Genomic DNA, 25,422 nt, shown 5'->3' with positions numbered 1-25,422 from the left:
ATTTTAATTTACAGATTTCTTTGAACAACAGTAATGACATATAAAATGTTATTCTGTAATCATTTAAAAGATCACATGAAAATAAAAAGTTTCAAAATATTTTTGTTCAGCAGTGCTCCACAGCAGTAAAGTATTTTATGAAAGTCAGGTTGTGAAACATACCAACAGCTCCCACAAAAATTTCTGTATTGTTGCTACCTAAAAGATCAGCATCAGGCTGCAAAACATCACTGTAGCCTATGTATGTAAAAACTGGCATGCTTTCAGTAATGATCACTACGTCTCAAGTTGAGAACGTGTAAGATCAAATCCTTTTCTAAATTTCTGTCTTTGAAATGTCAGATATGAACTGAATTACTGGTTGAATGTACACAATGAATGTCACTTAACAATTAAATTTGAAAATCCAACACCTAGTCAAAAACTTCTGTATCCTTATCAGACGCCAGAAACTGTTGAAGAGTAATGTGTAAATGTTGCCTGCTTTGTCATTTGCAATGTCTTATATTCAAATATAATTGTGTATCTCAGAGCTCACCATTACACATTCTTACATCACTTGACATTGTAATCACAGCTTGATTGTACAGAGCTGTGCTAAAACTGTCAGTTAGTGAGAATGTGTAATGATGGGCACGGTGACAGACAATGGTTTGTTGGCACAGAATTAGTGCTGAATAGCATCCAGTATGTGTGATGACTGGTTCTCATACAGTGAATTTGATGGCCAAGACATCATCATGAGTTAATTATTAAGCTCCTCAAACCCCCACTGTAGCATAATTCTGGCATGGCTGACACAGAAGTTAACCTGCTGGAAGAGGTCATTGCCATCAGGGAAAACATCAGGCATGAAGGGCTTCAGTCAGTTTGAAATAAAATTCATGTAAGTAACTGTTGTCACTGTGCCTTTGATTACTACCACAAGTCCCGTGAAAGCCCGGGTCAATTTCCACCATAGCACAATACTGTGCCCATCAGCCTGCATCTGTGGCATGATGCAGGTTTCAAGCAGCCATTTGCTGGATGATGACATATGCGCACTTGACAATCAACTTGTAACAAGAAACATAAATCATCTGACCAGGGAACTCATTTCCATTGATTTATGGCCTCTTTTTGATGATTCCATGCCAGTTGCAATTGTAGTTGATAATGTTGTTTAACGGGGAAACACAATGGGGTCCTCTACTGTGGAGGCCCATGTTTAAGGATTGTGCTGATTGGTATGCCCAAAAACATTTGTGCCTGCACCAGCACAGTACTTATTGTCAGGTAAGGCAAAGTTGCGTGGTGCAATGATGAACTTTTAGATAGAAACTGTGGTAGCACATTAAAGAAATTTCAATTCACTTAGCAGATGTGTGTTTTTTCAACATGACTTTCATAAAAAAAAGTTTTAGTTGTATCAGTCATCGATGAAATACTGTAGTGAACAAGTTGGATTTTATTGTTTTCAAAATAACCAGTACAAATGATAGCCTTTGATACATTTTAAGAGCAAATAGTCATCTGACTTTCACATTGACTAATTTCTTTTTAAGGGGCTAAGATAATGATAGAATAATTTCCTGAAACCTACTATTATTTCTTCACCATAGAAAAAAACAGTACATACACATCTGTTGTCATGTAGTCTTAGATTTAATTTATTACCGTTAACATTATCATTCTTTTCATACATTCTTGGTGTTTTGTAGGCACTGAGTTCAGTTTGCGCTAAGAGCCTAAACCAACGTAATATAAATGGCTACACACCTCTGCATTTGGCATGCCTGGCAGACAAACCAGACTGTGTTAAAGCTCTACTTCTGGCAGGTGCCGATGTGAACATTGCTGCCAATAAAGGGTCTGATACAGCAACACCCCCTGGAAATGTTGCTGATTTTCTGCAGGGCAATGCAAATAAGTTGCAAGTGAAAGTGAGTATGCAGCTAATTTTAATGTACTTCAGCAGCAGTAACTGCTGATTGAAACTTAAAACCTGTTGTGTTTGAACAGCTATTATCATGCCGACTCATAGGTATATCGTAAAAGTACATGACAAAATTCAAATGTTGCAGTCTTACAATCTTTATGCGGCATGCATTTTGTTCTATCTGTACAGTGCGTAGAGCTTAAAATCCACGGATTTTTATCTGGTGTGTCATTTTTCCATATAAATCCTTGGAAAAGAATTCTTCTGCTGTGATTTCACTCTTAGTAATTTGCATAACGACTGAAATACTAAGAATAAACATTTTCACTTTTTGAAAATGTGCACCTTGACTGAAACCGAGATTACCATGTATCATAAGCAATACTCTTTTACTCTTTGGAGTTAAATAAATAAATATATAAGTATACTTTCATTACCTATGGCATTTTCACACAAATGTATGTGCTCTCTCTCTCTCTCTCTCTCTCTCTCTCTCCCTCCCTACCTCCCCCCCTCCCTTCTTCTCCCTCCCTCCTTCTCCCCCCTCCTTCCTCCATTTCTTTCTACTGAGTGAGATGATGTAGTGGTCAAGAAACTGCACGTGCTTTCAGCAGGTTCAAGATCCAAAGCCCCATCCAGTCTTGAGTTTTCCATAATTCCTCTGAATCAGGGTGTTCCAGCTTGATTGCTTGCCACAAGCAGTTGGGCACCCAGTACTCACTGCTGCAGCTGAGCATCCATTGACACAAGCAGACAGTGGTGGGCAACCAGCAGACACTTGAGCAGTTAGACAGCCAGGCTGTTGTGTAGACAGTTATGCTGCACTGGCAGAGCTCACACTGGCAGCGGTAGCCGCATGTCTTGCGTATGTGCAGAAAGTGTGCAGTAAGGTCGCCTGGTGGGTAGTCTACCCATTGGTGAGCTGTGATAGGAGCCTTTAATCCCTTCAGGTGAATTTGGAAATCATGTCTTTAAATGCATTGGTGCTGATTTCCTTCTCCATATTGTGCCACTCTTTCTGGGTGCAAGTTGGTGCCGCCTCTAGTTATCTTATATACCGGAAAATGGGGTCCCGCAGGGCTCGGTGTTGAGCGTTTCCTTATTTCTAGTGGCCATTAATGGTCTGGCTGCAGCCGTGGGGTCGTCGGTGTCTCCTTCTTTGTATGCCGATGACTTCTGCATCTAATTTAGCTCAACGACTACGGGAGTCGCCGAACGCAGGCTGCAAGCAGCCGTTCGCAAGACGGCATCATGGGCTCTGACTCATGGATTTCAGTTCTCTGCAGCCAAGACTCGAGTTATGCACTTCTGCAGGTGTTGGACGGTCCACCCTCATCCGGAACTTTACCTCGACTGTCACCTACTTGAAGTGGTGGACACTAGCCCCTTCTTAGGACTCGTCTTTGATGCCCGGCTCACATGGGTTCCTCATATTACTCAGCTGAAGCAAAAGTGCTGGCGGCACCTCAACGCCCTCCACTGCCTGAGCCACGCGTCTTGGGGTGCAGATCGCTGCACGCTGTTGCGATTGTACAGAGCCCTTGTGCAGTCCAGGCTTGATTATGGGAGCCTGGCCTATGGGTGTGCATCACCCTCAATGTTGACGGTGTTGGACCCCTTACACCACTGTGGGGTTCGGCTTGCAACTGGCACTTTCCGTACGAGCCCCGTGGATAGTCTACTGGTGGAGGCCGGGTTTCCCCCGCTGCGGATTCGCTGCCACCGACTGCTCGCCGACTATGCTGTCCACGTGCATTGCTCACCGGGCCATCCCAATCATCGCCTGCTTTTCCCTGCCAGGGTCCTCCCACTGCCCAACTGGCGACCTAGGTCTGGGCTTTCCATTGCTGTCCGCGTCCAGTCCCTCCTGTCGGAACTGGGGTCGTTCCCTCTTCTGCCACCCTTCTGGCTCCGTGCACCCACGCCTCCCTGGTGTATGCCCCGGCCGGCCGGCCGCCTGGACTTGGCACGGGAACCCAAGGACTCGGTTCCGTCTGTGGCCCTTTGTCGCCGTTTTCTTGCGCTCCTCGCCTCATTTTCAGGCTGTGAGCCTGTCTACACTGATGGTTCCCTGGTGGATGGTCGTACTGCCTACGCTTTTGCTCACGCTGCCCATGTTGAACAGCGTTCCTTGCCGGCTGGCTGCAGTATTTTTACTGCAGAGCTGGTGGCCATATTGCGCGCTCTTGAGCATATGCGTTCCTGCTCAGGTACGTCCATCGTCATCTGCAGTGACTCCCTGAGCAGCCTCCAGGCTATCGACCACTGCTATACCTCTTCTCCTCTGGTATCCTTTATTCAGGAGTCTTTTTTTGCCATTACCCGCTCTGGTCGTTCGGTGGTCTTTGTTTGGACGTCAGGTCATGTCGGCATCCCGGGGAACGAACGTGTCGACAGGCCAGCCAAAGGGGCGATCGACGCCCCCACTTTGGAGATCGGCCTCCCGGCTCGTGATCTGCAGCTGGCGTTGCGCCGTAAGGTGCTTGGGATGTGGCATGACGAGTGGCGTAGCCTGACTTCGCCGAATAAACTGCGGGCTGTTAAGGAGACGACCAATGTGTGGCGGTCCTCCCTGCGGGCTTCTCGCAGGGACTCTGTCATCCTCTGTCGGCTCCGCATCGGCCGTACCTACCTGACGCACGGACATCTTTTGCGTCAGGAGGATCCCCCCCTGTGTCGGTGTGGGTCCCGGTTGACGGTCGCCCATATTTTGTTGGAGTGTCCCCGCCTGCGCACACTCCGGCAGACTTTTAATCTCCCGGGCATGTTGCCTTTGGTTTTAAGCGACGATGCCTCCATGGCTGATGACGTTTTAAATTTTATCTGTGGTAGTCCTTTTTATGGTTCCATTTACGGGAGTCCTGCCCCTTTCCCTTTCTGTGTCTCTTGTCCTCGAGTCTCTCATTGGTTGCAGATTTTAGTGTGTATTCGGATGGTTGCCTCTTTCCCTTTTTTTGTTCTCATGGTCAGTCAACCAGTCTCCAGCCCTCTTCTTTTCTTCCGTTTCTTTCTGTCCGGTGTTCGTCTGTACTCTTCTTGTCTCTAGCGTTCGCTGCCACATTGGTGTTCTTTCAGTGACTGGGGGGAGGGGCGTCTCCTCCCCCCTTGGGGTTTTACCTGCTCCGTAAATTTTCGTCTCGCCTGTTTTTGGAATGGGGGACTGATGACCTTAGCTGTTTAGTCCCCCTTAAACATCCCAACAACCACCAAACACCACCTCAAAGGCTGGAGATTGCAAATGGAAAATATGTGCAGCTGACAGGAACAGGTGTTGTTCTACTAACTATCAATGACCGAAGGAGGTCCTTTGAATTTGTCATTTTACCACAATGCAGGCGTAATGTTATCCTTTACGGGGCTTGAATACATCATAATCAGTCAGAGACTGTGAAAGATGGAGCTCCAGATAAAATCTGGGGGTTTAGTTCAGTGCAAAAAGGTATTCAGCCTTGCAAAAGAGATTTATATGCCAATTATGATCATAACCATCACAGGAGGACAGAGAGCTGTGAGTCACCAGCTGCTATGAATGCGTGCATCTCATCCAAAATGGTATTTGTTTAGGGACACCTGAACCATTTCAGGAAAATTTACACAGTACCATGGAGAATCATATTTCACTATATAACATCCTACTACAATTTTTAAGGTTTACAAAAGAAGCAAATGTTTCTATCTTTTGATTTTAATCAATAATTGCAGAATGTTAGATCTGTATTTAGTAGAATGCAACTTGTCTTAGATTTCCGCTGTTGTGGTAGGGGTGATTATTGATGAGCTGGCTTCACTACAAATGCTTTTTTCTGCTTGGAATTATTGTGTGTAGGACCAGAAAAGATAGCACTCTAACTATTGAAGTGGCTTTGAAATTCATTTTCACTATATTGACCAAATACAATAAAATATACTAATTTTAATGTAATCCTACCTTATTGCACACATCTGAACTCTAACAAACTTTGCACAGACTTAACTCAACTGAACTCACCTGGTCACTGCCATATTACATTAAATAATGCAATAACATTTACATATACTGAACTCCATTATGATCAATACTACATTTATTTAATTACAATTCAAAATGTTAGTTTTATAATACCTTTTCACCTTATGTAATAACAAAAAGTGAAATAATTCTTATGTTGTTAAAATCCCAACTGAGTTGTGTTTTCACGTGAAATTAAATAATTTTTTGAACAACTACTTTACTGAATGTTTTAATTACAAATTAATTTTTAGAGGGATTTTGTCAGGAATGTATCTTCAATGTTTGTATTGTGGTTCTTTTGAGGTGAATAAGTACTAATGTCTGATCCCAGAATAGTTGACATGACAATACTACAGGAATGCTGTAAGAAAAGTAAACATGAATTAGATGTTTGATGATGATGATTGGTTTGTGGGGCTCTCAAAAGTGTGGTCATCAGTGCCCATACAAAGTCCCAATTTTTTCACAGTCCAATTTTTGTACACAGTTCAATCTAGTCACTGTCATGGAGGATGATGATGATGATGATGATGATGATGATGATTATACAAACACCCAGTCCCCGGGCAGAGAAAATCTCCAACGCAGGCGGGAATTGAACCTGGGTCCCCTGATCCAGAGGCAGCAAAGCTAGCAACCAAACCACGATCTGCGGACATGAATTAGAGATGAGCTAAAAGATGAATGTAAAGTTCACAAGCAACTGGAAATAAGAATAGACAAAAGAGCAGTTACACAAGATGGGCAAGAAAAAATACCCATCTAAAGGCTCATCAACGGTCGTCCGTTTGACAGAGCATAAAATGTGATTCATGTGAGTAGGCCTACTGCCGGCTCTCAGAGGATGTCCAGTTGTGGTACTGACATGCAAATTCTAGCCTTAGTCACCAATGAACAGCAGTCAGCATAGGTGTATGACTCAGACACCTGGCGTTGGCAGCCCATATGCAGCAACATTTGCTGTGCAGTTGGTATCCCCTTGGCTCCTCTGGATGTGTAGTTGCTCAGCAATTGCATGTCTGTTCGCCTGTACACATCTGTGCAGCTGTTGATGAGTGTTAGCCATTCTGCATCAATTTTTGGATTAGTTAAAGTTCAGAAGAGATTCACAGTGTGAGAGGCTTTCTCAGAATGTGCTCCTACTCCAGATGTTCAGTGAAGGATTTCAGTTGCAAGATATAGCCACAAAAAGAAGTATTGCATGGGGATGCCAATTTTTCTTGGCAGGCATGTTTTGATGAGAATTGCAAGATGGGAGTACGTTCTGATTTTAGTGGTAGTGGGATAGGTGCAAAAGGGCAAATCCAGGAAGAAACTGGAAGAGTAATTTCTTATATCTTCATAGTATTCTCAAGTCTTGGAAGAATTGCTCTATGTCTGAGGAGTGCTTGGAGTTACTTGGGCAGTCAGTAAGTTTGATCCTACTTACAAGGCAGACTTTTCATTTATGTGACTGACCAATCATTCTTATGCTGACTGATGGGTGTAAAGGATCCATCATGATGATTGAGTAGATGGACACTGAAGTTTCAGCAGTGTAGTATCACAGTTCACAAAAATGGATGCAAACATAATGATGTTGACTTTTTTTTTAATGGAATCTTTTGGAGGAACATTACAGTGCTGGTTGTATCCCAGTCATCGCTTCACTACTGAAATTTACAACTGAACAGAGGTAAGACCCAGTATTAATGAAGACCATAGAGACTACAGAGAAGCAAGGTGACATCAAAGGAGAATTCAGATACAGATGGAACATTATATAAAATGAATTATGACTTGGGATGGATATGGTTTCTCATCAAGAGATTGATGATTGAGAATTTGCGAACCTAAAATGAGTATCATTGACCAGGTCTCTACTAACTTGTCAGGCAGTATGTACACTACTGTTGGGAATTCAGAAGATGGACGTATGTGCCTCAGTGAGCCCCAGAATATCTGGTACCAATATCTCGTGCAGTTGCACAATTTCACTGTATTGGAGTTGACCTCTTTGGGAAGTTGATAAATGGGAATAAATGGATAATAATATGTTCTGGTAACTTCACATGCTTCGCTGTTGGCAAGGCTGTACTAGCTGCCAAAGCGCTGAAAATTCATAAATTGTCTGGAGACATAATTCTGAAATGCCTTGTGTAATGATCTCTGCTTTTGAAGAAGTGTTTCAATCAGGACTTAAGATAGAGTAATTTTACAATACGACTTTGTCTACAAGATGTCAACTGTCTACACCTGCAAATGAATGGCCTCACAGAATGTTTTAAAAAGATGTTGACAGTTATACTCTTGATCTGCATTGACATCAAACAGAAAGACAAGTACATTACACTCTCTGCTGTGACATTCACATACAGCAGAACAAAGCACTCCAGCTTGTTTTTCCTGATCCACATTTGTGTGGCTAAAAAAAATTAAAACTTTGTTTCCATTTCAAACTGATGATGATGATGATGATGATTACATCAAACAGCTCATCACCTAATCTGAAGAAGCAAGATAGGTGGTATACTTATATATCTTGGAGACCCAAAATAATAACAGTGTACATTATAACATAACACACCAACTTTTAAGCTACAACTCAGGAGACATAATGTGATTTTTTACTCCTGGGTGAAAGATCAGGTTACCAGAAAAATTATTAATGTGCTACTTTGCCCCATACCAAATTCTTCGTTGTAGGGCAAACATCATAAACAGAGTTGAGGATGATGATGCTACAGCGAGGAGAAATAAGCCTACAGACATCATCTGTATGTTTTACATGAAAGCACACCACAGTGGTGAGGCACAGACCTATGATACAGACTTTTGATACAAGGCTATAAAGACCTACCTGATCATCACTTAGCGTTGATGGAAGATGATAACAACCAAATAATTACCGTCTTCTGCAACCTTCTTGGTGAGTTTCAGTAACTATTACTTTTCACTGTTGATGACATTTTGGTCACCAGCAGTGTGCAAGTGGTTGTCTCTGACGCGATACTTCACAACTGTTATAAAAACTTTGGCTCTCGGTCTCCAAGGCACATGGAAACATACAAAATAACACACACATTACATTCTTATAATTATGGCAGCAAAAGGTGCCTATCAAGAGCTGGGAGGAGAATCCTTAATTACATTGTAGTGAGATTTAAGATAATGCATCAGGGTATCTGTCAAACTAGATGTTCACACGCGCAGCTGTTAGTAGACACAAAGTAAAAACCTGGATGGATTACCTTAAGGTAAGCATGTGTGGATGGACTGATCAGTAATCCACACTGCAAATAGAACAGTGAGTCAGTCGGCTACCCTCTGAACTAAATGTATTATAGGACAGCTAAAGGTGTCTTCAACGTCTTGGTGTCTGCTACCCATACTGCTTACACAATTATGTGATTCCTGCACAGGGAAAGACTTCTCTCTGGCATGAAAAACAATAGTGCAGTGTCTGTATTTGACAATGTCTGTAAAGTTCAATGCAATTTTTCTTCACCCATGCATGAATGTCCAAAGGAACAGACATTGGTGACGATCTATAGTCATATTAAATCATGAAATTTATTTGCAGTTTGTGAACATGGTACCAGCAGAACTACACAATGTACTGGAAACAAATGAAAATTTGTGCCAGACTAGGGCACGAATCTGAATTTCCCACTTTTGCCTCTTATGTAGGCATTTCTGATTTCTTTACAGACACTGCCCTAATGTGTTGCATGCCAAACTGAGGCAATCTGGTGAGAAAATAAATAAGTCTCTCCCTGTGTAGGAATCAAGTAATTATGTGAGCATTATGGGTAGTGGGCACTGGGACATGTGGAGATTTGAACTGTAAAAATAATATTCCAACAGACATTATTTTTATGGCTTTTTATGTAGGCTACCAGTTTTGACTCCTCAGTAGAGTCATCTCCAAGCCCTGTAGTGCGAATGACAAGAATCATCCAGTTGTGCATGTATGTGACAAGGAACCAATATTTGTACCTGGTTTCCACAGAAGATTTCACAAGAAATGTGCACTGTCCACACATGTAACAACAAGTTTTTGGTGCTGAAAACAGTAACAATAAGATATTTTGGGAAATTTGTTGAGAAGAAACTGGAGCAATATGCTGCTGTCCTTGATGACGAGGATTGACAACCACAAACAGGTCACAGTGTAGACACTATTAAAATTCGTTATCCATGAACAAACAGAAGAAATTATTTGTAGTTAATATTTACTTACAACTACTATGGGTTGCAAATTGGAAGGAGTTTCATCAGTCCGTGAGTTGGAAGAGCAACGACAGAAGTTAATAGGAGCTGTGACTGCTATGACAGCTTTGCCACAATGCATTGGTAGTGGCCTACTGTGCAGCCACGCAATAACCTGCTACCATTCCAGCTTCCGCAGTGCATTTGATTCTGCTGGTGAAGTGTGAACAGTAACAGATTACCTTCATGTCAGCAGTTCACCACAATGACACTTGTGCCTAGACAACTTGGATGAGATGTATCTGTGATGAATGATTTGTTTTTCTATCATTTTGAGCATTTTGGCTGATTATTACTAGAAGCATATTGCCATATTTGCTGCATGCCTATGGTTACCCGTAGCTTGGAGGGCAATTTACCAGAAATATTTCGAAAATTGGAAGAATAAACTGGCCAGACTAGTACAGACTGAAGAAATAATTTTGACGTGAATTAAAAAATTCAAAGTGATGGAAGAAGTTAATTAAGTACTAAGATATATACAAAAAGGTGACCTTGGAAACTCACATTAAGGAGTCCAGACAGGGACTAAGATTTCAGAATTGCAAACAGCTATAAATACTTTAAAAGAGAACTTACATGCAGAGGTGAACAGTCAGTGTGATTTAGCACAAAATGAGTTCAATGAGCAATTTGGTGTATTAAGTAATGACTTGAAACAAATGAAAGAATTTGCAGAGCAGGAATTTGACAGTGTTCATGAACAGAAGGTGCAAGAAAGAATTGATTTAACTATAAGCACACCAATTTAAGCAGTGATTTAGTTACAAATGTAGGGGAATTTCAGACAGTGGAAAGGACTAAAGAAAACAAAAAGAAGAATCAAGCAAAAAGCAAGTTAAAGATAGTAAAGGATTGTCAGGAGATTTAACAGAGGAACTTTAATGGGAAAATGGGACAAATTTGTCAAAACATATTCCTAAAGTTGAAACAGATGGCGATCTATTTTTTGAGAGTGTTCTGTAGATCTATACCAAAGATATAGGAAGATTCTAAGGAGATAGATTTTGCACTTTGTTACATGATAGGTGACACAGCTGAATGGGGAATTGCTCATTCAGAAGAGTTTAAATCGTGGGTCAGTTTCCAGGAAAAATTTAAAAAGAAATATTGTTCACAAAGCATGCAAGAAATGTTAAACAGAAATTGCAGATATTTAAGTAAAATTAAAAGAAGATGAAAAGGCATGTTTGAAGTGGAATGTGGACCCTGTGTGTATGTTAAGCAAACTGAGATGTAGGGGTCAATTAGTGTATCCAGAAGTGTGTCCTTGGGTACATTTTCAATGCCACTGCACATTGGAATAATTTTTAAGTGCCACAGATTCTCAGGAGAGTTTGCAATCTTTCCAGATTCATTGGAATGTTGACCACCAGGTTCTGGGTGAACTGGCTCAGTGTTTCCTATTTTATTTTCTAAGTAGCAGTTCCTTGTATTCTTACCTTCCTATAATCCATGAACAAATTTTCCTTCAATTATCCTTTCATAATAAAGTAAACTGTACATAATATGTGGAAAATTAGAATCACGAAAATGATTATTCCTCCAAGGTTCTATAAGAACTATCACAGACATAAAAATATGTTAATTAGTAAATAAATTTTAATTACAGTTACTAACAATCTATTTTTATAAGAACCTAATTATTTATTGATGCTTGCAATGTAATGAGTTGTTCTGCAGTGGAGTCATAATGTTGAGCATAAAGGTCATTATGCTAATGAGCAATTGAACTGCTTTCACATAGTTGAATACAGAGTGGTAAGTCAGTAAGTATAGAATCTTGTAAAACATATTCCGAGGAAAAAAAATACTGTCTTGACTAGGTTCTTGAATTGAATCTTAATGTTTTTTAACTGAATTTCTATGTTTGCATCACCATGCATAAATTCAAGAAAACATAGTAATCTGCATACAGAGATAGAAATTTTGTAGAATATTCTACAATTTTGTTGGGGGGTTAGCGGTGGGGGGGTGTTACATACTCTAAGTAAACAGATAGTTTAAATCGCTTAGATGCTCTTACCTGTCAAAAAATTTACATTGCTAAGCATACAATTACATCTGCCATATTCTATTTCAAAACACACATTTTTTGTGTTGTTGCTCACCCTTCACTGGCTCACAAATGTGGGGTGTCAAGATCACTTTTTGGGCACTGTAAGTGAAGCCAGGGAAGAGTCTGTTCTGCAGGGTGTGCCGAACATCTTCACTCTCTGGCACCTTGGTGTGAAATCTGGCATGGAGGGAGTCTAAGGGTGGCGGGCAATAATTTTGGGGTCTCTCTTCTTTCTTTCTTTGGTCCTAACTTTGGTAGTCTTTATTTTCCTTTCTCCATACTGTAGACTCATCCAACCAGATTATTAACACAGGACTACAGGTGAAACTTTTCTAGACAAGAGGACAGAGGACATTTGTAAATTGGTTTAATAGGTCAGGTGAAGTCATACTTACAAGGAGATATTTCTGCAAATAAATAAATGGGGAAGGAGAAGGGTGTAGAGTACTGCATATAAACGGTATGTTGAAGGAAATTTTAGGTGGACACAGTGAAGGTAGGACATGTACTGAGGTTAGGTGTACCCATAGAAGGGATGACCTATTTTAGGATAATAGATTTTTAGAGGAACACTAACATTGAAAGCATTGTGAGCGATTGAGAAGTATCTTCCTACGGAAGGAGGTGTTAAACAAGTCTTACAGAAGTAAGGAAAGTAGTGAATTTTGTTTCCCATTTATGAAGAGTTCTCCCAACTAATAAAGTATAGGGAGCCGTACTGTGATTGCGTGGATTAATGAAAGACACATGCAAGAACTTAAAACTGGATGTCAGAGCTTTGCGATTGATGATACTGGGTTGTGATTGTTACAGCATTTATCCAGATGTGATAAAAGAAATGTAAATGGCCTATGTATAAGTTAGGATAAATCACAGCTACAAGTCAGTGATTACCACATTAAACATAAAGAGGCAACATTTAAAATTTAATACAAAGTGTGAAATTAAAATAAAGAGTATTTAATTTCTCACATTTGTGTACTCCAGTGTATTGCAATGATGCAGATGTAACAGCTAACAAAGTTGAAATGGTGCCTAAAAGACAAAGTGCTAACATTTATTTGTTATTTTAAGTACACGAAATGGATTAAAAGTTGTTATTTAAAGGAAGTAACTTTCACCTCATCTTTTTTTTTTTATTGGAGGGGGGGGGGGGTGCAAGGTGTAACACATCATTTATGGAAATTGATGGGTTGCACACTCTGTCCTTCTAAATGATGAAATATGAGTATGTATTTAATAATTTTCTCTTTATTAATAGTTAAGTTTTGGACAGCATATAGTGGTATAAAGGGTACATTGATGCAGCATATCTGCAATGTGGGGTGACGAGTTTAGCATCTCCACGTGATTGGCTCGCTTGTTCTTAGGTGTCGTGGCTGGGAGGTGTGCTGCGGCCAGGCCATAGAAGAATGTTGCTCACAATAACAATAGTGATGTCATAGAGGCAAAGACAAAAGAAGTCGTAAAACTGTCATTCTGTCATTCATTGTCTAATGTCTTGCTTTATGAAAAAGTATTCATGTTGTGCAGTCTAATGAGACAACACATCTGTAATTCAAGCAGTAATAAGATTGTATTATACATGTCTGATGGAAGTTGTCTGTTAATATACAAGAAAGCTGTAATAGGTTGGTATTGAAGGAGCACATTTTCTTGGTCTGTATGTAGATTTGAGGATTCCAGCTTACTTTCAGCCTGCAGCACTGAAATCAGTGTAAAAGAAAAGAAGTTGAATAAGAAGAAGTGATGCACGATTATTCGGATCTGATTAACTCATGAAATAGGCAATCACAGAAACAATAATATGTATCATTTATTGATCAATTAAACAGACAGAAATAGCATACATTCCATAAGCTTATTTAGTATGGGAAGGAAAAGCATAGAAAAAATAAGTAAAAAAATATCCCTATTCACAAAATGAGTGAGCATTTTACTAATGTCTTCACTCAAAAGTATTTGTTCTCAGATTTTGAAAATGAAAGGTTCAGTGCCTCAATAAGTCATTGAGAGCTGAAATTCAAGGATTATGTCATACATGATGTCTTATTTGTTGCTGGTTCATAGGTGCCAACATTACGTTTAATATTTTTTGCAGCTTTCCATTTCCTCTTTTTACAGTCTTCAGAACTGGTATTTAAATTAAAAAATTTTGACAAAGTTCCTGATTCACCTGTGGAACAACATTGATCATGTGCTGGTTATTACACAGAAACCATAATACCTAGTTGGGTATAAATATGGTAGGAAAATTCTGGCAGAATGTAAATAATGTAGGAGTAAATGAGGAGAAACATTGAGTTATTTACAGATATGCAAAAAGAATGGAAACTTGGCTAGCTTTTATACTAATCCTGTTTTCATTCTTTGTGTGCCTGTCAATAGCTTGGTGGGCTTGTTACAGAATGATAAATAGCTCAGATGCTTGGATTGTAATAAACACATTAAATCTAGGAGAGAAGTTAATTAATGATGATGTAAATAAAATAGAAAGAAACTTCCACATGGGAAAAATATATTAAAAACAAAGATTCCAAGACTTACCAAGCGGGAAAGCGCCGGCAGACAGGCACATGAACAAAACACACAAACACACACACAGAATTACTAGCTTTCGCAACCGATGGTTGCTTCTTCAGGAAGGAGAGGGAAAGACGAAAGGATGTGGGTTTTAAGGGAGAGGGTAAGGAGTCATTCCAATCCCGGGAGCGCAAAGACTTCCCTTAGGGGAAAAAAAAGGACAGGGGTACACACACACACACACACACACACACACACACACACACACACACACACACACACACACACAGTGTATGTGCGGATGGATGGCTGTGTGTGTGTGTGTGTGTGTGTGTGTGTGTGTGTGTGTGTGTGTGTGTGTGTGTGTGTGTGCGCGCGCGCGAGTGTACACCTGTCCTTTTTTTCCCCATACACAGTGTATGTGCGGATGGATATGTGTGTGTGTGTGTGTGTGTGTGTGTGTGTGTGTGCGCGCGAGTGTACACCTGTCCTTTTTTTCCCCTAAGGGAAGTCTTTCCGCTCCCGGGATTGGAATGACTCCTTACCCTCTCCCTTAAAACCCACATCCTTTCGTCTTTCCCTCTCCTTCCTGAAGAAGCAACCATCGGTTGCGAAAGCTAGTAATTCTGTGTGTGTGTTTGTGTGTGTGTTTTGTTCATGTGCCTGTCTGCCGGCGCTTTCCCGCTTGGTAAGTCTTGGAATCTTTGTTTTTAATATATAGAGAAGTTAATTATGTACAGTTGCTTAAAAAGTGGCAGACTGTATGGAGGATGGCCACAAAATGCAGTTTTTGCAGGAGAGCGACATGATCTGGAATAATAGATTTATATTAAATTTGTGGTGGTGTTGAGTTGTGGCTGTGTGATCGGTATACATGTGTATAGCATCTTTCACATATAGCTGACACACTCATTTTACTCGGAGTATATGTTTTCATAATTACTTTCAACAGGAGATGAAATATGGTGGGACACCTCTCCATTGGTCAAACTCTCGTGAGGTTATTGATGCTCTGGTTGATATGGGCTGCCACATCAATGCTCCAGACTTTGAGGGTCGAACTGCACTTCAGGTGGCCGTTAAGCGCCAGCGTCTGGAATGTGTAGTGGCTCTCCTTGCTAGAGGTGTTAATGTTGCAATACGTGACAATAATGGTGATACTGCTCTGCACCTTGCTGTGCGTGCTGACTCTCTGCCCATTGTCCAGGCTCTTCTTGCTTTTGATGCACCTCTTAATGCCAAGTATGTATGTCAAACATTTGCTTAAGAGTATTTATGTAAGTTATTTCCGGAATATGTGCCAACTTTAAAAAGGATGGATGTGATACCCATCTATAAAACAGATAGGCAGTGTGCTTAATGTAATCTATGCTCCAAAAATGGTCATAATTTTGTAGTGGCTCAGTTGGTTTACATCATTTTATTTCAGCAGTATTGTAAATTAGTAAGTTATGATTAGAGTTAACATTACTTTTATTGCCTGTATAAGTAGAAGTAGGCATTTATTCTGCTTGCAGTGCTATGTAATAGTTCTAATGAATTTTTTGCAGTCGAGGCACTTAAAACCCATTAATTAATTACTTTAAAGGGAAGGTGGCACTGTACAGGTATCAGTATAATTATTAGTGAATTTATGTAACATATACTATAGGTTTTTCATAGTGTTGTAAGAAAACAGGTGTTTATGTCCACATTTCAGTGCAAGAGCTGTCAATTCACTGGAGGCATTTTTTATGAGAATCAGTATTGAATACTTCATTCTATCGCTTCAAATAATGAAAAATCCAAGATGAAATAATGACCATATTGTGCAAAGATTAGATTGCTATTCACATACAAAACCACTAGCCAGAGACAGAAGTCGTGTGTGTGTGTGTGTGTGTGTGTGTGTGTGTGTGTGTGTGTGTGTGTGTATGTAAATAAAATAGAAAGAAACTTCCACATGGGAAAAATATATTAAAAACAAAGATTCCAAGACTTACCAAGCGGGAAAGCGCCGGCAGACAGGCACATGAACAAAACACACAAACACACACACAGAATTGCTAGCTTTCGCAACCGATGGTTGCTTCTTCAGGAAGGAGAGGGAAAGACGAAAGGATGTAGGTTTTAAGGGAGAGGGTAAGGAGTCATTCCAATCCCGGGAGTGGAAAGACTTCCCTTAGGGGAAAAAAAGGACAGATGTACACTCGCGCGCGCGCGCGCGCACACACACACACACACACACACACATATCCATCCGCACATACACAGACACAAGCAGACATATTTAAAGGCAAAGAGTAAGGTCAGAGATGTCAGTTGAGGCGGAAGTACAGAGGCAAAGAAGTTGTTGAAAGACAGGTGAGGTATGAGCGGCGGCAACTTGAAATTAGCGGAGGTTGAGGCCTGGCGGATATCGAGAAGAGAGGATATACTGATGGGCGAGTTCCCATCTCCGGAGTTCGGATAGGTTGGTGTTGGTGGGAAGTATCCAGATAACTCGGACGGTGTAACACTGTGCCAAGATTTGCTGGCCGTGCATCAAGGCATGTTTAGCCACAGGGTGATCCTCATTACCAACAAACACTGTCTGCCTGTGTCCATTCATGCGAATGGACAGTTTGTTGCTGGTCATTCCCACATAGAAAGCGTCACAGTGCAGGCAGGTCAGTTGGTAAATCACGTGGGTGCTTTCACACGTGGCTCTCCCTTTGATCGTGTACACCTTCCGGGTTACAGGACTGGAGTAGGTGGTGGTGGGAGGGTGCATAGGACAGGTTTTACACCGGGGGCGGTTGCAAGGGTAGGAGCCAGAGGGTAGGGAAGGTGGTTTGGGGATTTCATAGGGATGAACCAAGAGGTTACGAAGGTTAGGTGGACGGCGGAAAGACACTCTTGGTGGAGTGGGGAGGATTTCATGAAGGATGGATCTCATTTCGGGGCAGGATTTTAGGAAGTCGTATCCCTGCTGGAGAGCCACATTCAAGGTCTTATCCAGTCCCGGGAAGTATTCTGTCACAAGTGGGGCACTTTTGGGGTTCTTCTGTGAGAGGTTCTGGGTTTGAGGGGATGAGGAAGTGGCTCTGGTTATCTGCTTCTGTACCAGGTTGGGAGGGTAGTTGCGGGATGCAAAAGCTGTTTTCAGGTTGTTGGTGTAATGGTCGAGGGATTCAGGACTGGAGCAGATTCGTTTGCCACGGAGGCCTAGGCTGTAGGGAAGGGACCGTTTGATATGGAATGGGTGGCAGCTGTCATAATGAAGGTACTGTTGCTTGTTGGTGGGTTTGATGTGGACGGATGTGTGCAGCTGGCCATTGGACAGATGGAGGTCAACGTCTAGGAAAGTGGCATGGGATTTGGAGTAGGACCAGGTGAATCTGATGGAACCAAAGGAGTTGAGGTTGGAGAGGAAATTCTGGAGTTGTTCTTCACTGTGAGTCCAGATCATGAAGATGTCATCAATAAATCTGTACCAAACTTTGGATTGGCAGGCTTGGGTAACCAAGAAGGCTTCCTCTAAGCGACCCATAAATAGGTTGGCATACGAGGGGGCCATCCTGGTACCCATGGCTGTTCCCTTTAATTGTTGGTATGTCTGGTCTTCAAAAGTGAAGAAGTTGTGGGTCAGGATGAAGCTGGCTAAGGTGACGAGGAAAGAGGTTTTAGGTAGGGTGGCAGGTGATCGGCGTGAAAGGAAGTGCTCCATTGCAGCGAGGCCCTGGACGTGCGGGATATTCGTGTATAGGGAAGTGGCATCAATGGTTACAAGGATGGTTTCCGGGGGTAACAGACTGGGTACGGATTCCAGGCGTTCGAGAAAGTGGTTGGTGTCTTTGATGAAGGATGGGAGACTGCATGTAATGGGTTGAAGGTGTTGATCTTCGTAGGCAATGATACGTTCTGTGGGGGCTTGGTAACCAGCTACAATGGGGCGGCCAGGATGTTTGGGTTTGTGAATTTTAGGAAGTAGGTAGAAAGTAGGAGTGCGAGGTGTCGGTGGGTGAGGAGTTTGATGGAGTCAGGTGAAAGGTTTTGTAGGGGGCCTAAGGTTCTGAGGATTCCTTGAAGCTCCACCTGGACATCAGGAATGGGATTACCTTGGCAAACTTTGTATGTAGAGTTGTCTGAAAGCTGACGCAGTCCCTCAGCCACATACTCCCGACGATCAAGTACCACGGTCGTGGAACCCTTGTCAGCCGGAAGAATGATGATGGATCGGTCAGCTTTCAGATCACGGATAGCCTGGGCTTCGGCTGTGGTGATGTTGGGAGTAGGATTAAGGTTTTTCAAGAATGATTGAGAGGCAAGGCTGGAAGTGAGAAATTCCTGGAAGGTTTGGAGAGCGTGATTTTGAGGAAGAGGAGGTGGGTCCCGCTGTGATGGAGGACGGAACTGTTGCAGGCAGGGTTCAATTTGGATAGTGTCTTGGGGAGTTGGATCATTAGGAGTGGGATCAGGATTGTTTTTCTTCGTGGCAAAGTGATATTTCCAGCAGAGACTACGAGTGTAGGACAGTAAATCTTTGCCAAGGGCAGTTTGGTTGAACCTGGGAGTGGGGCTGAAGGTGAGGCCTTTGGATAGGACAGAGGTTTCGGATTGGGAGAGGGGTTTGGAGGAAAGGTTAACTACTGAATTGGGGTGTTGTGGTTCCAGATTGTGTCGACTAGAATTTTGAGGTGTTGGGGGGAGTGGAGCTGGAAGTGGGAGATTGAGTAGATGGGAGAGACTGGGTCTGTGTGCAATGAGAGGAGGTTGAGGTTTGTTGGAAAGGTTGTGGAGGGTGAGTGAGTTGCCTTTCCGGAAGTGGGAAACCAGGAGATTGGATAGTTTTTTGAGGTGGAGGGTGGCGGAGATGGGAACTCGCCCTTCAGTATATCCTCTCTTCTCGATATCCGCCAGGCCTGAACCTCCGCTAATTTCAAGTTGCCGCCGCTCATACCTCACCTGTCTTTCAACAACTTCTTTGCCTCTGTACTTCCGCCTCGACTGACATCTCTGCCCTTACTCTTTGCCTTTAAATATGTCTGCTTGTGTCTGTGTATGTGCGGATGGATATGTGTGTGTGTGTGTGTGTGTGTGTGTGTGTGTGTGTGCGCGCGAGTGTACACCTGTCCTTTTTTTCCCCTAAGGGAAGTCTTTCTGCTCCCGGGATTGGAATGACTCCTTACCCTCTCCCTTAAAACCTACATCCTTTCGTCTTTCCCTCTCCTTCCTGAAGAAGCAACCATCGGTTGCGAAAGCTAGCAATTCTGTGTGTGTGTTTTGTTCATGTGCCTGTCTGCCGTCGCTTTCCCGCTTGGTATGTCTTGGAATCTTTGTTTTTAATATATTTTTCCCATGTGGAAGTTTCTTTCTATTTTATTTACATCATCATTAATTTGAACCCAACAATTACGTTTGTTATTGTCTCTGTTGCATTTCGAAATCTTCTCTATCGTCTTACTTTCTCTTTTCGTTTGTACAAGAAGTTTCACTTTGTATTCATCTTCCATTTTTCCGTAATCTACCATACATTTTATCCTGCCTAATTATACTCAATAATACGTAATTTACTTCCAAACCATAACCTAAAATTTTCAACGCTTTCAACATAACTGCTGCTATAAAATCCATTGTTCCAAGTTTACAAACATTTCGTGTAAACTCGTGAATACTATTTCACAGCTTCAGTTCCTTTCACCCATTACACAACCATCTCAGTTTTTTCTAACAACTTTCGTTTTATTTCCATTCCCGTTTTTCCCACACAACCGATCATTTTTTAGCAGCTTCCCACAGGTTTACACGTTATTATTTCTTCATCAAACAATTGTTAGCCTCATTCTCATAACCTGCCAGTACATGACCAGTCCTTTGAATACATTTACACACATATTCTTCGAGATTTTATTCAAAAATTTTTTTCGAATTTTATTTTTTCGGAAATTATTTTTTCGAAACTTTTTTCGAAAAATTTTTTTTCGAAATTTTCTTGAATTTCCCCACCCTTTAACGTGATCTGGAGACAACATAACTACCCAACCTTTGCACCCATTGTTGTTCACCAACCTAAGTTCTGCACATGATCAACATAGCTCATCTCAAACCAACACTTTTTCGACTTTTTTCACACCTTTATCTCTCCCTATATAAATCTCTATTTACTTTCACTTTAACCCATTACCCTTTCCACCTACTAATACCATGTCAACCTCACAACATCCCTACAACGACCCCATTAAATTTTATTTACATTCCCTCCGCAAACATGCCTTCACCCTAGCCAGATTACGCTCCCATATTTTATTTACTCTGGCTTGTCTGACATTTGGCATTACTCCCAAAGGCCTCACACTTAAAGTTCCCATCTCTGGCTGCAATCCTTCTTTCCATCAGTCCTTATACCACTTCCAAACAGCACAATCCATAGCCCTCACCCGCCTAATCCTTCACCTATACATCGACTCGGCCAATGAACACACCCGTCAACTCCTATCCCAAATCAAAGTCCTCAATCTTTCCTCTCCCACATCCACACCGACTGTACATAGCATCCTCCTACAGGCCAACCGCAAATTAGAACAACATGCCACCCTCCACCTCAAAAAACTATCCAATCTCCTGGTTTCCCACCTCCGGAAAGGCAACTCACTCACCCTCCACAACCTTTCCAACAAACCTCAACCTCCTCTCATTGCACACAGACCCAGTCTCTCCCATCTACTCAATCTCCCACTTCCAGCTCCACTCCCCCCAACACCTCAAAATTCTAGTCAACACAATCTGGAACCACAACACCCCAATTCAGTAGTTAACCTTTCCTCCAAACCCCTCTCCCAATCCGAAACCTCTGTCCTATCCAAAGGCCTCACCTTCAGCCCCACTCCCAGGTTCAACCAAACTGCCCTTGTCAAAGATTTACTGTCCTACACTCGTAGTCTCTGCTGGAAATATCACTTTGCCACGAAGAAAAACAATCCTGATCCCACTCCTAATGATCCAACTCCCCAAGACACTATCCAAATTGAACCCTGCCTGCAACAGTTCCGTCCTCCATCACAGCGGGACCCACCTCCTCTTCCTCAAAATCACCCTCTCCAAACCTTCCAGGAATTTCTCACTTCCAGCCTTGCCTCTCAATCATTCTTGAAAAACCTTAATCCTACTCCCAACATCACCACAGCCGAAGCCCAGGCTATCCGTGATCTGAAAGCTGACCGATCCATCATCATTCTTCCGGCTGACAAGGGTTCCACGACCGTGGTACTTGATCGTCGGGAGTATGTGGCTGAGGGACTGCGTCAGCTTTCAGACAACTCTACATACAAAGTTTGCCAAGGTAATCCCATTCCTGATGTCCAGGCGGAGCTTCAAGGAATCCTCAGAACCTTAGGCCCCCTACAAAACCTTTCACCTGACTCCATCAAACTCCTCACCCCACCGACACCTCGCACTCCTACCTTCTACCTACTTCCTAAAATTCACAAACCCAAACATCCTGGCCGCCCCATTGTAGCTGGTTACCAAGCCCCCACAGAACGTATCTCTGCCTACGTAGATCAACACCTTCAACCCATTACAAGCAGTCTCCCATCCTTCATCAAAGACACCAACCACTTTCTCGAACGCCTGGAATCCGTACCCAGTCTGTTACCCCCGGAAACCATCCTTGTAACCATTGATGCCACTTCCCTATACACGAATATCCCGCACGTCCAGGGCCTCGCTGCAATGGAGCACTTCCTTTCACGCCGATCACCTGCCACCCTACCTAAAACCTCTTTCCTCGTCACCTTAGCCAGCTTCATCCTGACCCACAACTTCTTCACTTTTGAAGACCAGACATACCAACAATTAAAGGGAACAGCCATGGGTACCAGGATGGCCCCCTCGTATGCCAACCTATTTATGGGTCGCTTAGAGGAAGCCTTCTTGGTTACCCAAGCCTGCCAACCCAAAGTTTGGTACAGATTTATTGATGACATCTTCATGATCTGGACTCACAGTGAAGAACAACTCCAGAATTTCCTCTCCAACCTCAACTCCTTTGGTTCCATCAGATTCACCTGGTCCTACTACAAATCCCATACCACTTTCCTAGACATTGACCTCCATCTGTCCAATGGCCAGCTGCACACATCCGTCCACATCAAACCCACCAACAAGCAACAGTACCTTCATTATGACAGCTGCCACCCATTCCATATCAAACGGTCCCTTCCCTACAGCCTAGGCCTTCGTGGCAAACGAATCTGCTCCAGTCCTGAATCCCTCGACCATTACACCAACAACCTGAAAACAGCTTTTGCATCCCGCAACTACCCTCCCAACCTGGTACAGAAGCAGATAACCAGAGCCACTTCCTCATCCCCTCAAACCCAGAACCTCTCACAGAAGAACCCCAAAAGTGCCCCACTTGTGACAGAATACTTCCCGGGACTGGATAAGACCTTGAATGTGGCTCTCCAGCAGGGATACGACTTCCTAAAATCCTGCCCCGAAATGAGATCCATCCTTCATGAAATCCTCCCCACTCCACCAAGAGTGTCTTTCCGTCGTCCACCTAACCTTCGTAACCTCTTGGTTCATCCCTATGAAATCCCCAAACCACCTTCCCTACCCTCTGGCTCCTACCCTTGCAACCGCCCCCGGTGTAAAACCTGTCCTATGCACCCTCCCACCACCACCACCTACTCCAGTCCTGTAACCTGGAAGGTGTACACGATCAAAGGGAGAGCCACGTGTGAAAGCACCCACGTGATTTACCAACTGACCTGCCTGCACTGTGACGCTTTCTATGTGGGAATGACCAGCAACAAACTGTCCATTCGCATGAATGGACACAGGCAGACAGTGTTTGTTGGTAATGAGGATCACCCTGTGGCTAAACATGCCTTGATGCACGGCCAGCAAATCTTGGCACAGTGTTACACCGTCCGAGTTATCTGGATACTTCCCACCAACACCAACCTATCCGAACTCCGGAGATGGGAACTCGCCCATCAGTATATCCTCTCTTCTCGATATCCGCCAGGCCTCAACCTCCGCTAATTTCAAGTTGCCGCCGCTCATACCTCACCTGTCTTTCAACAACTTCTTTGCCTCTGTACTTCCGCCTCAACTGACATCTCTGACCTTACTCTTTGCCTTTAAATATGTCTGCTTGTGTCTGTGTATGTGCGGATGGATATGTGTGTGTGTGTGTGTGTGTGCGCGCGCGCGAGTGTACATCTGTCCTTTTTTTCCCCTAAGGGAAGTCTTTCCACTCCCGGGATTGGAATGACTCCTTACCCTCTCCCTTAAAACCTACATCCTTTCGTCTTTCCCTCTCCTTCCTGAAGAAGCAACCATCGGTTGCGAAAGCTAGCAATTCTGTGTGTGTGTTTGTGTGTTTTGTTCATGTGCCTGTCTGCCGGCACTTTCCCGCTTGGTAAGTCTTGGAATCTTTGTTTTTAATATATGTATGTATGTATGTATGTGTGTATGTATTTTATTCCACAAGGAGACCTTTTGGCCGAAAACTTACTTGTCAAACAGTTGTTTTGTTGCACTTTTCTGCCACTCACTGTCTTCACTATATGGTGAGTCACAATCTATCCTTTTTTGCTTTACGCCAAAGTGATAATTTATAAAATTTATGTCCATATGTTGCGACATTTGGCGCATTTCCTCTTTATTACCCGTGTTTCTGTCTTTATTCCGTTCTCCGTATTTATCCTCTAACAAGCAAACTATCTTTCATTTTAAGTTTCACAGTTTCACTTCCCTTAATGTGCAGTGTGATTTATTAAACAGTTATTGTCCTGAATGTATAGCATTTTGTAGGGAGTATTTCATAACATCTTGAAAGCAATTTCATAACATCTGGAAAGTAATTTCTTTCCGAGCAGTGTGAAATATATATCAACGTTCTTTTGATTCATGAAGTCATTGAGATGAATGATATTTTACTTAAGGTTATGTATGTATCTGGTGATAATACAAAATCTATTTTATTTTGTGTGCAGAACAAAAGCCTTGTTTTTTCTTCAAAGGAAACTTCAGCGTTGAAGTCGAAATACCGAAGGCAAATATTGACGCTACATCCTCTCCCATTTAATTTCAACTACCAGAACATGTCATTTAATACCATAGCCCAGCAGCTCTCAAATGTTTTCTTGGCAACAGAAACCTTTTGAAATATAAATATTTTGTGAATACATAAAATAAACAGAATGTGGTTTTATGTTCATTCTGTGATTATAGTCATTTAACGAACCGTACACAAAATGGTACATAATACACTACTGACTTCTACAACAATATATAAAGCCTCACACAATAATACAATACAGAAAATAATACTCCATTGATTCCACAGTAAATTAATAAAATTGTTTCATTTAGTGGGGGTATAAAGATTTTTTTTTTACATCTGTTATTTGAGAAACCTGGAATAGTATCACCAAAAGATACTGAATTTTACAACTGTAGTCAGTAATAAACATGAATTGAATATACTGCAGTCTGAGAGTGGTGCACAGATTCACCTCACTGAATTGGACTGTGCGTTGCAGTCGCAACTGTGAGCAGGAATTTTACTTTGTGCTGCATGAGTTTATATAGCCCCGGGTGATGAAACATAGACATCAAAGCAATGAAGTTCTTTGAGGTACTTCAATGTGTTCAGCACGAGCCAGCCGATGTGGCAGAGGCACTTCAGTTTGGAACCGCGTGACC

The 25,422-nt window shown here is 42.2% G+C and overlaps 1 protein-coding gene across 1 annotated transcript in view; it reads left to right on the top strand.

Moving 5' to 3' along the window:
- Positions 1 to 25,422, top strand: part of LOC126355021 (85/88 kDa calcium-independent phospholipase A2-like) — a 188,329-nt gene that overhangs the window by 45,633 nt on the left and 117,274 nt on the right. The window contains exons 5-6 of the mRNA XM_050005165.1: positions 1,701 to 1,922; positions 15,695 to 15,984. Coding sequence (XP_049861122.1) covers positions 1,701 to 1,922; positions 15,695 to 15,984 — 512 coding nt within the window. The remainder of the gene's footprint in view (positions 1 to 1,700; positions 1,923 to 15,694; positions 15,985 to 25,422) is intronic.

Source organism: Schistocerca gregaria, chromosome 3 (genome assembly GCF_023897955.1).
Source record: "Schistocerca gregaria isolate iqSchGreg1 chromosome 3, iqSchGreg1.2, whole genome shotgun sequence".
Classification (NCBI taxonomy): domain Eukaryota; kingdom Metazoa; phylum Arthropoda; class Insecta; order Orthoptera; family Acrididae; genus Schistocerca; species Schistocerca gregaria.
Note: the sequence above shows the minus strand (reverse complement) of the source record. Positions and strands in the feature narration are given on the sequence as shown.